At 45.8% G+C, this 20,626-nt stretch overlaps 1 protein-coding gene across 2 annotated transcripts in view; it reads left to right on the forward strand.

Annotated features, from left to right (window-relative positions):
* VANGL1 (VANGL planar cell polarity protein 1) overlaps window positions 1–20,626 on the forward strand; it is a 49,405-nt gene that overhangs the window by 27,138 nt on the left and 1,641 nt on the right. For both annotated transcript variants that reach the window (XM_034929916.3, XM_003805630.5), the window contains exons 5-7: window positions 13,293–13,426; window positions 14,867–14,999; window positions 16,215–16,449. In XM_034929916.3, coding sequence (XP_034785807.1) covers window positions 13,293–13,426; window positions 14,867–14,999; window positions 16,215–16,449 — 502 coding nt within the window. The remainder of the gene's footprint in view (window positions 1–13,292; window positions 13,427–14,866; window positions 15,000–16,214; window positions 16,450–20,626) is intronic.

Consider the following 20,626-nt stretch of genomic DNA (forward strand, 5'->3'; position numbering starts at 1 on the left):
GTTCTAACAAATTTAATTATTGATTTCTACACCTTAAAAAGCCCAGAAGTAATATATTTTGAGGGGAAAAAGTGCTGCTTTAAGGAGATATATGAACATCAATGAAAAATGATAGCTGATAGTCATCAACAAGGAGGGAGACAGAGAAACCACAAAAGCAGGTATGACTCAGCACTCTGGGAAGCTTTCCACAGTGACCCATTCTGTAGGATATTTATATTGCTGAAGCTCCCTTGTACCTAATTCAGCCAGCAGGTTTTAACTGTTTGGGTTTTTAAGCTTCAGGGTCAAAGTTTTGGGGTAAAAAATGCTTCATTCATTGAGACTGAGAGACAGTAGCTTATAAATTGACACTGACCATAGACCTTGATTTTGTGTCCCCACCCAAATCTCATCTTGAATTGTAGCTCCCATAATTCCCACATGTTGTGGGAGGGACCCAGTGGGAGTTCATTGAATCACGGGGGCGATTTCCCCCATACTGTTCCTGTGGTAGTGACTAAGTCTCACAAGATCTGATCGTTTTATAAGAGGAAACCTTATAAAAGGTGGCTCTCATTTTCTTCCTTGTCTGTAAGATGTGCCATGTAAGATGTGCCTTTTGCCTTCTGCCATGATTGTGAGGCCTCCCCAGCCACGTGGAACTGTGAGTCCGTTAAACCTCTTTTTCTATATAAATTACCCAGTCTTGGGTATGTCTTTATCAGCAGCATAAAAACGGACTAATACAGTTTTAATCAAAGATGTGGTAACTAATCACAGAACCACCTGTGCTTTAGAAGAAATGATCCTTGGATTGCTTTTCAAGCAATGGAAGTTTATGATTGTCACATTGTCGATTGTGATTATATTCACGAAGTGTTATGGACTGAATGTTTGTGGTCCCCCCAAATTCGTATGTGGAAGCCCTAACCTCCAGTGTGGCATATTTGGAGATGGAGCCCCTAAGGAAGTAATTGAGGTTAAATGTAGTCATAGTGTGGGGCCCTGATCCCATAGGACTGGCATCCTTACAAGAACAGATACCAGAGAGCTTGCTCTGTCTCTGCACACACCCTTAGAAGAGGCTGTGTGAGGCCCCAGAAAGAAGGTGGCCATCTGTAAGCCCAGAAGAGAGCCCTCAATAGGAACCAGGTTGGCTAGAACCTTGATCTTGGACCCCCAACCACCAGAACTGTAAGAAAATCAATTTCTGTTGTTTAAGCTACCTAGTCTGTAGCATTTTGATACAGCAGCCTGAGCTGAGACAGGAATATTACATACACTGGAGACTTGTGACCCCAAAGACTTTTGACCTGTTGAATAGAGCTCATCTTGTCCTCTCTCCAGCTCATGCATGCATCCTCCCAGCTTGCAAGGGGGCCTTGCTTCTCTGGATTGCACTTTGATTTTCTAGTTTTAACTGACAAAGGGAGAGTCTTCTAGGGAGGTTAAAGTTACTCCAGTAATTCCAGGATATTTCCAGCTCCTTTTGAAATCTTATGTTTGTAATTCTGGGTCAAGTAATGTCCAAGCCAGTGATTACATTACTGGTAGGCATGTCTCTCATGCTGGGCCACGCCCTCCATCCCATGTTCACGATGAGCACCAACGGTCTCTGAGAGCCCAGAGCCAGTGGCTGCAACGTTGGGAAAATTCTTAAATGACCATCAGTGGTTTTGGCTCATGTTCCTACGATTGTGGGTTCATATACCATCTCATTTTTAGAAATGTGTGTTTTTGTACTCCTGTAATTACTTTTTAATAAAGATATTTTGCCAGTCCTTAGCCCCACTCCATAGCAAAGCAAAGGACAAGAACAAGTAAGGGCTGAAACATAGAGCGTGGAGGGTTTTGCTCAGGCCATGCTTTGCTGTGGGAGAATTTTGAAGGCGGGAGTGGAGCTGCCGTTTGTGGTTTGGTGCTGTGGTGCCTGTTAAAAGTGGCTTTAATGAGAGTGTAAGGTGCTGCACACTGAAGCCCTGTGTTTATTCAGCTGCCTCCTGCCAGCGGCTACAGCTGGGATGGCTTCCCTCGCACGGCGTCTGCCCACAGCCTTGCGCCCAGAGCCCAGAGGACTCACAGGAAAAGGAGCTGGCAAAGGTGAAGCTGGTTTTCATGGTCTCCTGAGGGCCCCTGGCCCCTGGGAGATGGGTCACACTCCCTGAATGCTGTGCTGTTGGTTTCCCTGGAGGATTCTTGCTGCAGGCCAGGTCCCGTATTCTCCACACTCACCACAAGTGGCTGGGTGTGACTTGACACGGTGTGAAAGTGGAGGGGCGCAAGCACTCAGGTGGGTGAACAGCCTGCGGCCTCCTTTCCCTGGCTGCAAAGCCGCCACTCAACTCTGCTCCAGCCCAGGTTTCGGGGAGCCGGGATCCACTTGGGCAGGCCGGGAGCCTCAGACTCCAGACTTTTCATGGTGCGCTCCTTCCTGCTTACTCACGAGGAAGGCGAGGCAGTCCAGCATCCTGGGTGGAGTGGAGGTGTTTCGAGTCCATATCTAAATCTTTTTCTTAGAGCACCCTAAGCAGGCTGCTGTCTTTGATCCCCATGCCTCTGCTGTTTATCTTGGTGTGGTTCATCACTGTAATTTAAGACGCGGAGAGAGCAGAGTTCCCATCCCAGGCAGGGGAGGCGCAGTGCAGGTTGGACTGTGCAAGGAAATGGCAGCATGGCGAGGTTTGTGCCGCGGCCTACAAGCAGGGCTGCATGCTCCCCAGGCAGACTGTGGCAGAGCCAAGCCCCTCACTTGTAGGGAAGCGTGTCTCCTAGGTGCCCCAGTAGGGGAGGTCTGCCAGCATCGCTGTGCTGTGGGGAAGGCAGCCAGAGGGCTTCATCCATAACTGGCTCAGCTCCTCAGGAGGAGACCAGCAGTGTGTCTCTGCACTCAGAACTGCCACTGGGTCGTGGTGTTAAGCCCAGGAGGGGTGCATATGTTGACAACCTTGTATTGCTTAGTTGCTGAGACCAGAAGATCCAGGTAATTGCATGAGCTATTAGCTACTTCTGGTTCTCACAAACTCCTCCCAGTGTTGATAGAGAATGGTGTCCTCCGGGCATGCTCTGGGTATAGTTTTATTTGTATTATTAGGGACTCATGGAGAAGTGCTCTGGGTGTCCCACACACTGCACTTTGGAGATCATTCTGTGATTCCCAAGTCCTGCTGATTCCACTTCCTTGGCGCTCTGGGATTAGATATCCCAGGCTGCCGATCTGCTTGTTCATCTTTCAGTGGGGATACCCTGCAGGGCTTGTCCACAGCTTGAATTTCAAACCAAAAGCCAGGTACGCTTTCCAGCCTTCCGATATTGGTTCAAAGAATTTGGCTGCCGAAGCTTTTGTGTAGCTGAGGCACCAGCAGGCCCGAGGCACGAGTGAATCCAGGTGGCCCGAGGAAGAGCCTTCCCGTGGGCCTCAGCAGCCACACAGAGCCTCTGATCTGTTTCCCTTTGCGGGATGGTCAGTCTCCTGTGTCTCAAGACCTCAAGCAGAAACCTGTGGATCTCCCCCTCTATCTCGAAAGTCCAACCAAGTCCAGGCCTTTGTTGTGCAGTTTAAACCAGACCTGTCAGTAAACATGAGCTAATTCCAGTTTTTGTCCCTCTTTGTCCTTCTCAAGTTCCAAGGTGATCATTGCCTGTTATCTATGGGGCTTGTGTAAGCTAACTTCCCAAATGCAGCTGTGAGACAAACATTTTAATTAAAAGGCAGAAGGGCCAGGAGATATAAACACTCATGTGCCTGGTTGTCAGTGAAGGCGGTGGCGTTCTGCGTCCAGGGGCTAATTATATTCTCTTCTCTGGGACTCACACAAATATTGCCACAAATGGTCCTGACTGTCAAGACTGAAGTCATTTATCTCCAAGTGTGGGGAGCAGTGAAGCCCACACGTCCAGGTAGATTTAGCTCTTACGGACTCTTCTGGGAAGCAGCAGGTGGGTAAAACTGAAAGCATCAGCTATTGCACCCTAGCTGCAGGTTTTCACAGAAAGCTGAATCAACTTGTATTGGGGATTCTGCATTTTAGAGTTCTCTCAAAGACCTAGGTTTGGGCCCTAAAATGCAGCCACCAGAGCAGGCACACCTTAAAAAGTAGGTAATGAGTGGCCTTAGTGCCTGGGCAGCCGTCAGTACTGGCCTCCTTTGGTTGTCCCTGTCCACTGACCCTCCTTCCTCCCGTTCTCTCACGCTTGCATTCATCTGCAGCCTCCATTACCATTGACCAGCTTTGCCGCTTACCTGCCTCCACCCTTTCTTCCCTAAGTTCGAGTAGTTTCCTAAGTAGCTTCCCCTTAGTTTCCTAAGGCTGAAGTAATAGAGTATAGCACAAACTGGATGGCTTAAAAGTTCTCCTTCTCAGAAAGTACAAAATCTAGGTGTTGGCACCGCTGTGCTCCCCGCAAAGCCTCTAGGGAAGAATCCTTCCTTGCCTCTTCCTAGTTTCTGGTGGCTGCTGGCAACCCTTCGTGTTCCTTTATGGCTGTGTCACTCCAGTTTCTGCCCCCATCATTACATGGCCTCCTCTCTGTGGGTCTCTGTATGTCCTCTTTTTTTTTTTTTTTTTTTGAGACAGAGTCTTACTCTTTTGCCCAGACTGGAGTGCCTTGGTGCGATCTCAGCTCTCTGCAACCTCTGTCTCCCAGGTTCAAGCAATTCTCCTGCCTCAGCCTCCCTAGTAGCTGGGATTACAGATGCATGTCACCACACCCAGCTGCTTTTTGTATTTTTAGTAGAGACGGGGTTTCACTTTGTTGGTCAGGCTGGTCTTGAACTCCTGACCTCAAATGATCTGCCTATGTCGGCCTCCCAAAGTGCTGGGATTACAGGCATGAGCCAAAGAGGCCTGGCCACCTCTTTTCTTATACGGATACCAGAATGACTCTACCTTAACTAAACATAACATCTGCAAAGACCCTGTGTCCAAATAAGGTCACATTCTGAAGTTCTGGGTAGTTGCAAATTTTGGGAGACACTATTTGCCACTACAGGTTTCTCCAAGTTGTGCTGTCCTGTGACTGAACACTGACCCTGTTGCTCTATTGTGAATGTTTGGGAGGATTAACACCAGCCTGTTTCTGCTCACACTGCTTTCTCTGCCTGGAATTTGCTTTACAGCCTGTTGTCCCTGGTGTGACCATCATTCATCTTGTAAGACTTAACAGCCCACCTTTGTCCCCACTGTGGATTCCTGGCGGAAACACCGTCCCTCTTCTCCTGGTGTACATGTTCTGTCACGGTCTCTGGATCACTTGACTGTACTTATTGTTTGAGTGGTACTCACCACTAATTGGAGCATAAGCCCCTTGAAGGTTTCATTTACATCCGGGTCTCAGTACTAGGGACTTAGCAGGTGCTCATAATTTATAACTGCTTTTGATGGAGTTGGAGAGGCTAGTTATTAAGACTTTTCTGAATGTAGCATCCTTAGCTGGCTTTCAGGATAGTGACTGCATGCTCTAAAAGGAGATCTTTGCAGATTTTACTCTATGATGAGAAAACTTTTTAGTACTTTTTCTGTCAGCATGTACCTAGGTAATAAGAAGAATGACGTGACGTATTTGGGGAATTAGCATACAAGAAGTACTTTGACATTTTCCACGTGTGAAGAAAGCTGTTTTTATTGACCTAGCTGAAGGGATCAAATTCATATTTGAAAAGATGTGGCTAAAACTTGAAAAGGACTTGTCCATGGGGGATGTCTTCATCCCTTCTTTCTGCTCAGGGAGAAGTTGCAGGCCATAAAGTGTGAGGGCATCAGCCTGGATGAGCTCTAAAGCTCAATGTTAATTTCGGATTTTAATAACATGTAAGAAATACAAGTTTGATTGCAGAAGCCACAATCAAGTTCAAGGGAGGGTGAATTAATGGGAAGTAGAAGGGACCATGTGTATGTCTGTGTGTATGTGTGCATGTGTGCACACATTTTTTTAGGCTTTGGTTCCTTTAGCTATAAAATAAGGGAGTTAAAATGGAGGTGGTTTATGGTCACGATTGTTTCCTTCAAGTATCTAAAAGGCTTTCACCAGAAAGGGGGACTTGGGTTCAGAACAAAGCATTGGGTGAACCAGTGGTAGAACTGAAAGGTCATTTCAGTGTGAAAGTGACCTTTCTTTTCAAGCAAAGGCTGGATGTCATTTGGGAGCTTGTAAAAAGAATTGTTATATGGATGCCAGGCGCAATGGCTCACGCCTGTAATCCTAGCACTTTGGTAGGCTGAAATGGATGGATCCCTTAAGGCCAGAAGTTTGAGCCAGCCTGAGCAACATGGTGAAACCCCGTCTCTACTAAAATACAAAAAATTAGCCAGGCGTGGTGGCATGTGCCTGTAGTCCCAGCTACTCCGGAGGCCGAGGCATGAGAATTGCTTGAACCTGGGAAGCAGAGGTTGCAGTTAGCTGAGATTGCACCGCTGTACTCCATCCTGGACGACAAAGGAGACTGTCTCAAAAATAAAAATAAAAATTGGCCAGGTTTGGTGACTCACACCTGTAATCCCAGCACTTTGGGAGGCCGAGGCAGGTGGATCATCTGAGGTCAGGAGTGCAAGACCAGCCTGGCCAACATGGCGAAACCCCATCTCCACTAAAAATCAGCCAGGCATGGTGGCGTGCGCCTGTAATCCCAGCTACTTGGGATTTGAGGCAGGAGAATTGCTCGGACCTGGGAGACAGAGGTTGCAGTGAGCTGAGATGCGCTACTGCACTCCAGCTTGGGCGACAGAGCGAGACTCCATCTCTAAATAAATAAAATAATTAAAAAAAACAATTGGTATATGGATTGGGAGATTGGACTGATGGACTCTTGATTTCTCTGATTCTTGAATCTCTGCTTGGGTGAACACTAAGATTCCTTCCATTTCTAAAATTTTGAGGTTCAGTATAAATGGAAATGGGGTCATGCTTTTGTGCCTAGGAGCTGTGTGTATATTCTAGCCACCAACCAACCCCATCCCTGCTGCAAAATGTTCATGCTTATTATTAGTAATGTGATAATTTTTTGTGTTTGTACAATGCATTATAGTTTATAAATGCCTTCACTGTCATTATTTCATTTGCTCTTCTCAACAACCACATGCAGTAGTTGGTGTTATCTCTTTATCAAAAGCCAAGAAAAAGGCCAAGAAAGGGGAAATGACTTATACAGGATTACAGGGTAGGTAGCAGAAATCTAGACCTTCTGGAATCTAGTACTCCTACAATGGATGCCTCCCTATAGGTAGGTTTGATTTTCAGGGGGCTGAGAGTTGGCAGGAAGTACTGCATAAAAACAAAGAGTAGCATAACTTTGTGGCCCCAGTCCCTAAGGAAAACTGTGCAGAGTGGACCCATCTTGGCTCATTTCCCATGGCAGTACCCTCATGGTGGGCCTCTGGAGGAGGTTGGTACAGGCGCACATGGGATCAAGTTGGCCACTTCAACATATATGGCCATATAAGCTCGTGGTGGTTATCGTTTATGAATTATTTACTTTGAATAACCACTTTAAAATGTGTTATTTCATCTTCAGCACAGACCTAAACCAGGCAGGCTACTCCTCTTTAGGAAGCAGGAAAGTGGTGGGTGAACTCCCAAGTCTCCAGTATTTTTCCTGGTATAAATGCCAACTAGCTTTGAAGTCTCAGAATGTCATAGAACTTGGAATCGTCCCAGTGGATATTTAAGCTCATGAGACTTAACCTGCCTTAGGGCGATGCAGACCTCAGCCAGCACCTGGTATACTTGGATCTCGCAGGCTGCTGCTGGAGGTTCCGAGTAGCTGCCTGTACCAGGCCTGCCCCAGTCAATTCATTAGCCTTTCAGTAAGACGTTTTATGCCACTGAGTATTTTGGAGCCCACTTATCATGGTAATCAGGGTTTTCTGTGCTGCTCTTCCCATCCTGCAGATGAAGAGTATGAGGTTTGGAGAAGTGACTAATTTGTTCAAGGTGAATGAATGAGTGAGAGAGCCTGGAGTCATGTTGTCTGGGGCCAGAGTCTGCACCAGTTGCACTGTGCGTGCCTCCTCCCACAGCCTCTGTGCAGACTCAGACATGCACAGAGCATGGGGAGGCAGTGGATGGTCTAGATATGCAGGGCATTAATTTGGTTTGTATTTTTTTCTTCAGAATTTATCTTTAAAAAATATGTCTTTCAGATTTTTGTGCATTAACATTTGAACTATGTTTTGAGGTGCTTCTTTCCAGGTCTGTTTAAGAAATGTAGCCCAAGGGCAAGCCCCTCTTCTCTGTTGCCATGGCAGTCATGTAACAGTTGTCAACAACACTGGAAGTGCTTTCGTGGTTGATTAGACACAAAAGACCACAGCATTTCTCATTCCACCCTCTTTGTCCTGCAAAGAAAATAGGCCAGTAGGCAATGTGGTCAGCAGTGGGTTTTAAATTAAAATGTAGCCATCAGATTCCCTTAGACCTTTGTGTAGACCCATTGCTGGCCCGTCCTTCCCAGGAGTTCAAGTTTGGACCAGCCTAGACTGAAGCCTATTGAGGAGGTTTTTATGCATAGGTCTCAAGCGAATTTCTGTCACAACTAGGCGTACCTTCATGTGCTGTTTTCCACAAATCTATGTGGTCTGGGAGAGAGTATTTCTTTCCCTGGGTTGTGACTAGGCAGGTATGTTGGCATGTGGCACCAGTTGAGCACAGAGTCCTCTATCTTGGGAAAATGCTCCTTGTCATAGGTTTCTGAGGGGGCTGAGTCCACAGTCTATACTTCAGGCTCCCCCTGATGGTAATACAGGGGTCCTGTTCAGTCAGGCTACTGCCTTTTCTCTCTGAATGTAATGGTGATAACAGAGGGGGCAAGTTTCTAACCAACTTGATTTTTCTTGCCTCCCACATTTCCCCAAGTTTGTCTGGTCTAGAGATTGGGGTTTGTAGAAGGATTTGCTTTTGTTCATCTCTGGGGCCCTTTTTGCCTCTGAAATTCCATGATTTTATGAAATACATATTCAAGACTGATCTTAGGCCTGTGGGAATTCTAAGATTGCATGAACAGAGAAGTTAAGCCTGCAAGTATTATATACCCATGGAGGAACCAAAGGACGTGTCCCCTGTGTGTCAGGGATTTGCCTGGGCAAGCTTGTTGAAGGGGCAAGACCAGCTTCCTTGACTCCCTCGAAGATATCACAAGTCATGTGTCATCACTGTTGATGCTGCAAGTTTAGGGACAGATCAGCGGGGACTGGAGGATTCGAAAAGCCTTCCTGAAAGAAGCCAGTCCTGTGTTGGCTTTGTGGTTCCTTCCATATTTGGAGGGTGGAGAGGAATCAAGGCAAGAGGAATGCTGGGCACGGACAGTGGCGGAGGGAATGGCTGCTCCCTGCATCCTGGCCTCCTGGGGCTATGACTGAGGCCATGGCATAGTAATTAGGAATGACTGATAGCAGTAGTGAGGGAGAATGTAGAAAAAATGTAAACAAAACAGCCTCACCTATTCACACTTGCTGCAGCTTGGGACAGAGTGGGGATAGATGGCCTCCGCCTCCTGATGGAACCCAGTGTCTTCACTGCCTTATGTACGTGGCACAGCTGACTGTTAAGATGCGTAATCATCATCTGGAGTAATCAAGAAGACTTAAATCATATATCACATAGCTTACTCTCTTCAAAACGATGAAGAAAGGCCAGGCACAGTGGCTCACACCTGTAGTTCCAGAACTTTGGGAGGCCAAGGTGGGCGGATCACTTGAGCTCAGGAGTTCAAGACCAGCCTGGGCAACATGGTGAGACCCCGTCCTTACTAAAAATACAAAATTTAGCTGGGCGTGGTGGCACGTGCTGTAGTCCCAGCTATTTGGGAGCCTGAGGCAGGAGAATCCCTTGAACCTGGAGGTGGAGGTTGCAGTGAGCCGAGATTGCGCCACTGCACTCCAGCCTGGGTGACAGCGGGAGACTGTCTCAAAAAAAAAAAAAAAAGAAGAAAGGCATATTGGATTTTATCCCAAAATGTCACAACCATTTTATTTAAGTTGTGCACTTGAGTTTTGTGTTTATTTAGTTACTTGGAAATTCTCATTCCCTAATACTGCCAGGTATGCTGGGCATCAAACAGACCATCGTCTGTAGGTGAGAGCATGCACACTCTTGGAGGCATTTATCAACTTCACCCTGAGATCTCTTCAGCTCCAGCATTGGCTTCTCAGCCTGTGGGGCTGGCCAGGCCCACGGCAGGCTCTGAGTCATCCTGTTGCTTCTCTGAGAGGGCAGAGCCAGAGGGAGTGCAGAACGCCTGCACTTTCCCCTTGTTTGGTATTTTTGAGCAAAGACTCTCACTCTTTGGGAGGACTGTGAGAGCCATGCCTGTGACACCCAGGGCTGGCATCCCACAGTACCCGCCCCCACCCTGGGCACTTCCTGGGACGCCAGGACTTTGCTCTGAGGGGCTGTCAGGTGGGCTGTGGACTTGGCTTATTTGGAGAGCTGGCCCATTTGGAGAGCATCTGCTGAGGCCCCATGCTGGAAGGCGGTGGGCCGGGAACCCTGCTGGAGACAGAAGCCACTGCTCTGGGTAGTGCATCACACTCACAGGGTGGAGGGTGAGCGACACAGCCAGGAGGCTCCGACCCACCCATCCCTTCACGGGCCCCAGCTGAATTAATGGGATTCCCTTGACCCCTCCTTGCAGCCTCGCTGAACAGAAAAGCAAAACCCAGCAACCACAAGACAGTTTTGAGTTGAAAATGGTTCTGAGAACTTCTGATGATTGCCTTTTAATTTTTAAATTTAGATCAGGGTAATGCTTTTCTGTTGGAATCCAGGGGCCTAGAGATGTTTCTTTATCAGTGGAGGAGGGGGGATGAAGTGAGTTTGAACCCCAGTGGGTCTGTGTGTATAAACTGAGTCTTACAGCCATGTGGAGGGACTCCTTGCCTCAGAAAGCCCAGGCACTCCGGAAAAGGCATGCACAGGGGTGGGAGCTGAGCTAGGCACACCAGGGAGTGTGTGTGTGTGTGTGTGTGTGTGTGAGAGAGAGAGAGAGAGAGAGAGAGAGAGAGATCAGGGAGAGGGTTGCAATGAATCTCTGGATGGGGTAGGAATAAAGAAACACTTGCCCCTCTCTGGAGAATGCCATGGACCGGGGGCAAGGACGGAGTTGGAGCCACATTGACTTGGAGATTGCCAGGTGAGACCTTCAGGGCAAGCAGACTAGACTTCTGCAGGAAGAGCTCTCGTGACACACAAACCTCCACGGAAGGCCGCCTCCTCAGGAAGGCTGCACCCTGTCCCAGGCAGCCAGAAGCTCTTCTCCGTGGTTACTCAGCCCCACGTGTTCCAGCATGAGAACATACTCACTGTCATGGGGTTCATGCTCCATGTACCAGCTAAGGTCTATCTTGATATTCCCAGGGCTTAGCAGACACAGGCACTCAAATATGGAATGACGAGTGAGCAACTGAGTAACTGAATGGTCAGAATTTTCAAAATGCAGATTTGCTGTTAGGAGTCTTAGGTTTACTTCCATTATGCAAAGTTGGTCTCACCGGATTTCCCCTGATAGTGTTCCCCAGCCTCACATGACTGTACATTATCTAGGACGATATTAGGTACCAACTGAATGCGGGCACTGTTGGGGATATAACTCAGAAAGTTTTACCATGATTCTGCTCTTAAGCAGGTTAGCTGACTGACTTCCAGATTCAACTCTGTTCAAGTCTTGAAGCAGAGCTCCAAGGGGAGCCAAATGGGTGGGTAGACAGAATTTCCAGTGGATAGTTTAGGAGCTCCCTTGTCTTGGTGTGAAGTGAAGATCCCTGAGCCACCTGGAGAGTGTTGGAACACAGTGTGGTCATCCAGGAATCAAAGGGAGCCCCATCCCGGTGCTCCGGCTACTGCAAATAATCCTTGTAAGCCGATCTGCTTAGCAGAGTACTAGAAAGGAAAATCCAAAGGGCAAGATAAAAATATATCTGTGGTATTTAACATGGTGGTGGTTGGAGATGTCAGCACGTACGCTGTTACACAGAGTCTGCATGTTACCGGGAAGCCCAACTTGGAGGTTTGTAAATCATATCAGAGTTCCAGCTCTCCTGTTTATTAAATGCATACTGTTGTGCAGGTCATAGATTTTTGAGCCTCAGTTTTCTTACCTCGAATGATTGTGAGGGTTAAATGAGAATCAGGTATGTGCAAACCCTTGCTGTATCATTGCAAGGTGTTCTTCAAAGTGGCAAGTGTCCTGCACCATAGACCAAGGGCATATTCTTTTGCTGTCTATACTCATTTCCAATTATAAGTACCCTCCCACATCCTCTCTCCCACTTGTTGATGGTACCTGTTCTTTGTTCCCCTGCTGCTCTCTGAGGACCAAGCAGGGGATAGGTTGGAGACCTAGAATATCGGAACATAGATAGTCACCTTCATACCCCTCTGCCAAAGGCCAGAGATAGCACTCCAAGGGGCAGGGGGACCCAGAAAGATCAAGTGGTCTCAGCGGAGGCTCTCTTTTTTGTTGTTGTTGTTGTTGTTTTTTTGAGACTGAGTTTCACTCTTGTTGCCCAGGCTGGAGTGCAGTGGTGCAATCTCGGCTCACTGCAACCTCCGCCTCCTGGGTTCAAGTGATTCTCCCGTTTCAGCCTCCCGAGTAGCTGGGATTACAGGTGCATGCCACTACACCCTGGTAATTTTTGTATTTTTAGTAGAGACGGGATTTCATCATATTGGTTAGGCTGGTCTCAAACTCCTGACCTCAGGTGATCTGCCCACCTCAGCCTCCCAAAGTGCTGGGATTACAGGCGTGAGCCACCGCGCATGGCCAAGGCCCTCTTAAGTACGCTCTGCCCTGGATGGCTGCAGTTGTTCTGGTCTGTATAAAACCTAAGTTCCAGGATTCCTTATACCCAGGGATACCAAGGCCTAGGGGACAAAACCCTGAATGAGGACCTGAGAAACCTGAATCTATACTTTGTTCTTTCACTCATTAGCTCTGCAACCATTAGTAAGTCTCTTGCCCTTTTGGGGGCATCCTCAGTTTCTTCTTTTGTAAACCGAGGAAAAATAGAAAAAGTTCTTGTGTGCCTAAAGCTAAATGTAAGTTATGAGTTACAACTTCTTCCTCTTTCAACAAAGGGCTAGATGGGATGTGGCTAATCACAGGTCCAGGAGAGGGCACAGAAGCCACTTGGCCATGGGGCTTAGTTTCAGCTTTAAGTTCTCATCCTGGAGACCAGAAGTGTGGTGGAACCCAGTGGACTTCTGTATGAGATTATCTTTGATGTTGTGTTCCTTTAACTGACTCCAAAAGAGGATTTTTCATTTAGGACCTGCTTATTCAGTGAAAAAGCTTTGCATTAATTTTGTTCTTTTTTTCTCAGTATCCAGCGAGCAGCATTGGTGGTCCTAGAAAATTACTACAAAGATTTCACCATCTATAACCCAAACCTCCTAACAGCCTCCAAATTCCGAGCAGCCAAGCATATGGCCGGGCTGAAAGTCTACAATGTAGATGGTATGTGCCTTGAAAGGGTGTCCGTGGTGCTCACAGGGGCACAGTTGGGTGACTATTTAAGCTTCATGGTACGTTTGGTTCGACTTCTTCTCTGGGCCTACCTTTATGGTACATTCTTGTTTCAGAACAATTTCTCTTTTTTATGTAGGCAGACACATTTTTAGAGGAATGTTGATTTACCATCTACCTGTGTTGGAAGCCTGTTCATTTTGGGATTTTATGATTGAAAACAGCAGCGGTGTGTGTTTCCTGCCTTCTGCCAGGATCACCTTATATTGGAAGCTATTAGGAAAGGGTTGCTTTTCAAAATGTGTGCACATTACCCACAAACTCAGAAAGCTACCTAAATCATTAAGACTAGAAATCTCAGTAGTTCAGGCATCTGGTGAGATACCTACGGGCACTTCTTACTCGTGGCTAGGAGCCGGAGTTGAGTGGGTGGCAGGAGGCTGGAGGTCAGGCTGGGTAAGTCCAAGCTATGTTTCAGGGTATCAGATGGTTAAGTGCAAGAAACAGGATGCGGTGTCATTTCTTCCTGGGTATGTTGGGTGAGGGCAAGAACTTTGCAAACCCTAGGAGAGGATTATATTGTCAACAAGTCAAGTGATATATATACAGTGTCAGTTTTTGTTGGCAATATCCTTTCAGTTATTCGTTTGTTCATTTTTTGGCTATATGAGGTGTGAGCTCCCTCACGAAGCCTGAAGGATTGATAAATTTCACCTGTGATCTAAAAACTTAGGAAAGATTCCCACTAGTGAAACCAAGTCACCAGCCAAGTAAATCATCTGTAAGAAAGCCTGAAATCTGCCTATGTTTCTGAAAAGTTAAGGTGGTCAGTGGTCAGGGGACAGGACAGGACTTCTGAGTCTGTATTCATTAATGGGTCACGTTGCACACCCTCAAGCATTGGTATTTCCTAGAAAAGTTGTGGCTGCCATGACATTCTAGCATAGCTTGCTTTCCATTGTAGACTCAGTGTCTCATGTCCTTTGACTTTCTTTTTTGTCTGTCTGTCTGTCTGTCCTTGGTCTCCCCATCCCTCTCATTCTGTCTCATTGTCTTGCTGAAATTTGATGTCCCAGCTGTTATGGCCAAACTGAAACTTTATGTAACAGATGGTAACATCTTCAGCACACTCTATGTGTTGTTTTTGGCCAACATTTTAATTGCCACCGTTCTTCATCCCCTTCTGAGTTCTTTTTCCATTTCCACTGACCAGATTGGGGTTTAGGGAGATTCCTCTGCTCCCTTGCTTTGGACATAGTGAATGTGGAGCCGGGGCACAGTTCACCCTCCTGGGAAGTGACCTTTAGGATTTGTGTGTGTGTGTTTCATAGGGGGTGGGTAGACAACACTGACAGATTGGGTACTAGTTTTCTGCTCTGTTTCCCACCCTCGTGGTATTAACACTATTCTTTCACTGTCCTTTCCCCAAAGGCCCCAGTAACAATGCCACTGGCCAGTCCCGGGCCATGATTGCTGCAGCTGCTCGGCGCAGGGACTCAAGCCACAACGAGTTGTATTATGAAGAGGCCGAACATGAACGGCGAGTAAAGAAGCGGAAAGCAAGGTATACTGCCCTCCTGATGCCAGTACCCTCTTACAGACTTTTAAATTTTTATTTTATTTATTTATTTATTTATTTATTTAGAGACAGAATCTCACTCTGTTGCCCAGGCTGGAGTGCAGTGGCAAGATCTTGGCTCACTGTCACCTCTGCCTCCCAGGTTCCAGAGATTCTCATGCCTCAGCCTCCGAAATAGCTGGGATCACAGGCGCCCACCACCACGCCTGGCTAATATTTGGTATTTTTAGTAGAGACGGGGTTTCGCTATGTTGGCCAGACTGGTCTGAAACTCCTGACCTCAAGTGATGTGCCTGTCTCAGCCTCCCAAAGTACCGTGATTACAGGCATGAGCCACCATGCCCGGCCTCTTGTAGACTTTCAATCTTTCCTTTCTTACCACTAGAATGAGGTTTCTGTTTAAAAACATGACCTGCTGGGACACCTTTGGAGTGCACCTTGCTCCAGTGTTTCTCAAACTGAAGCCTGTATGAATATCACTGGGAGGGCTGTTCAAATACAGGCTGCAGGTTCCGGGCCCTGCCTGCAAAGACCCTACCCAGTAGGTGTGGAGTTGGGCCCAAGAAATGGCATTTCTAACAGATTCCTGGGTGATGCTGATGCTCCTGGCCCCCAGCCCATACTTGAGTGGGTCTGTTCTGCACCCCTGGACCCTTGCTAGTGTTCACCATCAGGTCATATTCACTGAAGGGGACAGAGGTGCATTCCATCATGTGTGCTGTGCCTCTTCCTGTTTCCCAGGGGCGCTGGTGTGGGTGGCTGGACCAGAGGGCACGTAGCTCTGCTTCTTTGTAGGGCTGCTTCTGCACCACCAGCCACCTCTCTCTGTACAGAGCCTTTTATAGCCAGTCGGAGGGGCCTCAGAACTCTTTTCATCTAACCATTGCAGAGATGCAAAAAGGACTAGTGCATTTCCCAAGCTCATTGGTGGCAGAATTCAGAACAGAGTTCATCTCCCAGTCCTGGGGCTCCTTTCCCCCAACCCCTGGGGCCCCTGTTCCACATGTTATTTTTGCTGTTGCCTTTCTTTCTCCCTTCCTCCCTCTCCACTCTCTGGGGGACAGCTAAGGATGCAAGCAGCGTGATCGGGCCTTGGGTATGTTGGCAGGTTGGGCCGCAGCAGGGTAGACAAGCGTCATTCTGTTCTCACACCCTGTGGCAGGCACCATCCTGATTACTTAGTGTTGCATCACCTTCTAGGCTGGTGGTTGCAGTGGAAGAGGCCTTCATCCACATTCAGCGTCTCCAGGCTGAGGAGCAGCAGAAAGCCCCAGGGGAGGTGATGGACCCTAGGGAGGCCGCCCAGGCCATTTTCCCCTCCATGGCCAGGGCTCTCCAGAAGTACCTGCGCACCACCCGGCAGCAGAACTACCACAGCATGGAGAGCATCCTGCAGCACCTGGCCTTCTGCATCACCAACGGCATGACCCCCAAGGTGCGCTGCTCCGGGCGGGCTCTGCCACCGTCATCCTGGCTTGTCACTGAGCTTGGCCAGTTGAATTATAGCGTGTTACTAGAAGTGATAAAATCGAAAGGCATCTCTAAAACTCAAGTAATAAGAATTAGTGATTCTCACTTATTTTATGTTATGTTAGTACAATTGTTTTTTTTAAATGTGCCTTTCGAAGGCCTCTGGATTCTAACAGAGGAGAGAATTTCGCTTGGAGGACAGTATGGAATAGTGATTGGAGACAGTATGGAATAGTGATTAGGGGTGCATTGTGGACTCTGGAGCTGAACTGATTCATTCTAACCTGGCTCCTCCACCAACTAGTTGCATAACCTTGGGCAGATGGCAATAGCTCTGTGCCTCAGTTTCCTAACCTGTTAATTGGTTAGGATAATACTAATAACTATCTCATTTGTATGTTTTGGGAACTGAAAGAGCAGGATACACATATAGTGCAACATATAAACAGGTCCTTATAAAAAACAGCTACCAAATGTTACACGTGTACCACATGCCAAGCTCATCTCTCTACCATGCGATTTACATGCCTTGTTGCCATATTCAATGTAATTCTTACACAACAACCCTGTCAGAGAGATATTATTATTATCCTCATTGATACAACAGCAAACAAGTGTAGAGGAACTGAAACAGTTAATTCATGTGAAGTGCTTGAAACAGTACCTGTCATATGATGAGGATGGACTAAATAGCTGTTATTATTATTGGTAAAAAATAGAATGGCGTGAACCCAGGAGGCAGAGCTTGCAGTGAGCCGAGATCGTACCACTGCACTCCAGCCTGGGCGACAGAGCGAGACTCCGTCCAAAAAAAAAAAAATGCCATCAGGCATTTTGGGTGTTATAGAATTAGTTTTACTGAGTGGTCTTTAGATTATGATATTTAGGACACTTTAAGAAGTGTTACAAGAAACAGCCATGTATCTAATAGAGAGTTGTGGCCAAGGAGGCAAACTAGAGTAAAGATACAGCAAATGACTTCTCTACAGAGAAGTGGGTTCAAATCCTGGCTCCACCACTTAATTGTTTTGTGACTGTGCACAAATTACTCTACCCTCTATTAGATATATGGCTGTATCTTGTAATATCCCTGAAAGTGTGCTAAATACCGTAATCTAAAAGACCATTCGGTAAAACTGACTCTGTAACACCCAAAATGCCTGACAAAGCCATAGCATTATTTTTACCAATAGTAATAATAGCAATTTAGTCTGGCCTCTTCATATGACAGGTACTGTTTTAAGCACATCATGTGAATTAACTGTTTCAGTTCCTCTACACTTGTTTGCTGTTGTATCAATGAGGATAATAATAATATCTCTCTGACAGGGTTGTTGTGTAAGAATTACATTGAATATGGCAACAAGGCATGTAAATCGCATGGTAGAGAGTAGATGAGCTTGGCATGTGGTACACGTGTAACATTTGGTAGCTGTTTTTTATAAGGACTTCTGTTTATATGTTGCACTATATGTGTATCCTGCTGGTTACATTGTCAACCAATAACTACCCTTAGGAAAGCAATGTAGAAATAGTAAGAAACCAAAAAGTTTTCTGTATTGATTCACTAATCTCTCTCCTAGGAAAACTATTTCATATAATCATATATACACATGAATGAATATACACAAAGGTGGTGTTTTGCAAAGCAATCTGTAATCCTCCACAATGGAAATAATTTAAAACATAACAGTGGCTTATAAATTATGGTGTATCACCTGTTGAATCATGAAAGAATCTGTTAGAATAGTAAGTTACAAGAAATAGAATGCAGAAACATGTGAATACTGTGGTTGCAAATGAGGAAAATATGTCTGCAGGTATAAAATGATGGCTTGTACCATGTAGAACCAAAACAGTTGTTTTTCTTTTTACAAGATTTTAGAAAGTTTCCTGGTTGCTTTTTGTTTCATTTAAAAATTTTATACTTTCCTGAATTAAAAATAATAGCTGTTTTTGGTATAGAAATCCAAACATTAAAGAAAAGTATCATGTGGAAAATGAAGTTTTCAGCCCCTGCCCCAAAACAGTTTTTACTGATAAGGAGTTAGTATATATTCTTTCAAATATATGTAGATGTTTTTTAAGCTGAAATGGGAAAACAAAACAGAAATTGGGTCATTGCTCTCTCTTTCTCTGTGTGTGTGTGTGTGTGTGTGTGTAAACCACAGGCACACACCACCATGCCTGGCAATTTTCGTATTTTTGTATTTTTTTGGTAGAGACAGGGTTTCGCCATGTTGCTCAGGCTGGTCTAGAACTCCTCAGCTCAAGCAATCTACCTGCCTCAGCCTTGCAAAGTGCTAGTATTACAGGCCACCACCCCAGCCTATATATATCATTCATTGGGTAGATAGATAGATACATAGATAGATACATAGATATATACATAGATAGATAGATAGCCTATATATTATCATTCATAGATAGAGATTTACATACTACATCTCTCTATACAATGTATATTATCTTTCTCTTATATATAAGAGAGATATAGATATATAAAACTTTGCTTTATTTTCTTAAAGCTATCCCTTGGCTGTCTTTCCAAGTCAATACATACAGATCTTACTCATACAGATATAACTACAGATATAACTCATTTCTGGTAATAGCTACGTCTTATTCTACCAAATACCATGATTTATTCAACTGATTGTCTGTTGATGCACATTTGGATTAAGAGTTTTCATTAGTGAAAGCCAGGGGCTTGTTGTATTTGTTAATCAGATTTTATTGGCACACAGCCATGCCCTGTTATTTATGTATCACCTATGGCTGCTTTCACTTTGCACCAACAGAGCTGAGTAGTTGTGACAGAATATGGCTTGAAACGCTGAAAATATTTACATCTATGGAAAAGTTTGCCAACCCCTGGTTTAAACAGCATTGTGGTGAATACTTTTTTACATATGTATTTGTACAAGTATTTCTGAAGCCAAAGTTTCAAGTAGAGGAAAAGCCAGGTCAGAGTTGTAGATCCTACCAAATTGTCCCTCCTAGGGGGTGTACTTTTGCATGCTTTGCCTCTAACATCTGAGATTTTTTATTTCCCACATACTCGGGAGCATTGGATGTTATTTTTTAAAATCATTGCCCATCTAATAGGAGGAAGTTAGTTTTTAATTCTTCTAATTTATATTTCTTCTTTTTTTTTTTTTTCTTTGAGACGGAGTCTCACTCTGTCACCCAGGCTGGAGTGCAGTGGCGCGATCTCGGCTCACTGCAAACTCTGCCTCCCGGGTTCACACCATTCTCCTGCTTCAGCCTCCCGAGTAACTGGGACTACAGGCGCCCACCACCACGCCCAGCTAATTTTTTTGTATTTTTAGTAGAGACGGGGTTTCACCGTGTTAGCCAGGATGGTCTCAATCTCCTGACCTCGTGATCTGCCTGCTTCAGCCTCCCAAAGTGCTGGGATTACAGGCGTGAGCCACTGCGCCTGGCCTATATTTCTTTAGTTAATAATGTGATAGAAAAATTTTTATATGTTAATTTTCCAATAATATTTATTCTATAAAATTATTGTTTTAGTTTCATTTCTCTAATTGTTGAGTTATTTTCTTTTTCTTACGATTCATAAGAGCTGTATTTATATTAGAAGTGTGAGAGTATGCAAGGCCTTACTTTTCTGCCTTACCATAGATGCTCCACAGATGAAAAAAATATATACCTGGCAGTAGCAGCAGGGTGTGAATAAAAGAGGATACCGGGCCGGGCGCAGTGGCTCACACCTGTAATCCCAGCACTTTGAGAGGCCAAGGCAGGTCAATCACCTGAGGTCAGGAGTTCGAGACCAGCTTGGCCCACATGGTGAAACTCCGTCTCTACTAAAAATACAAAAAAAAAATTAGCCAGGCATGGTGGCGCATGCCTGTAATCCCAGCTACTCAGAGACTGCGGCAGGAGAATTGCTTGAAATGGGAGGCGGAGGTTGCAGTGAGCTGAGATCGTGCTATTGCACTCCAGCCTGGGTAACAAGAGTGAAACTCTGCCTCAGAAAAAAAAAAAAAGAGGATACTACTTAAAAACTGTTCTTCACCAGGTGCAGTGGCTCACGCCTGTAATCTCAACACTTTGGGAGGCCAGGCAGGCAGATCACTAATGGCCAGGAGTTCAAGACCAGCCTGGCCAACATGGTG

This window comes from Pan paniscus, chromosome 1 (assembly GCF_029289425.2).
Source record: "Pan paniscus chromosome 1, NHGRI_mPanPan1-v2.0_pri, whole genome shotgun sequence".
NCBI classification, from domain to species: Eukaryota; Metazoa; Chordata; class Mammalia; order Primates; family Hominidae; genus Pan; species Pan paniscus.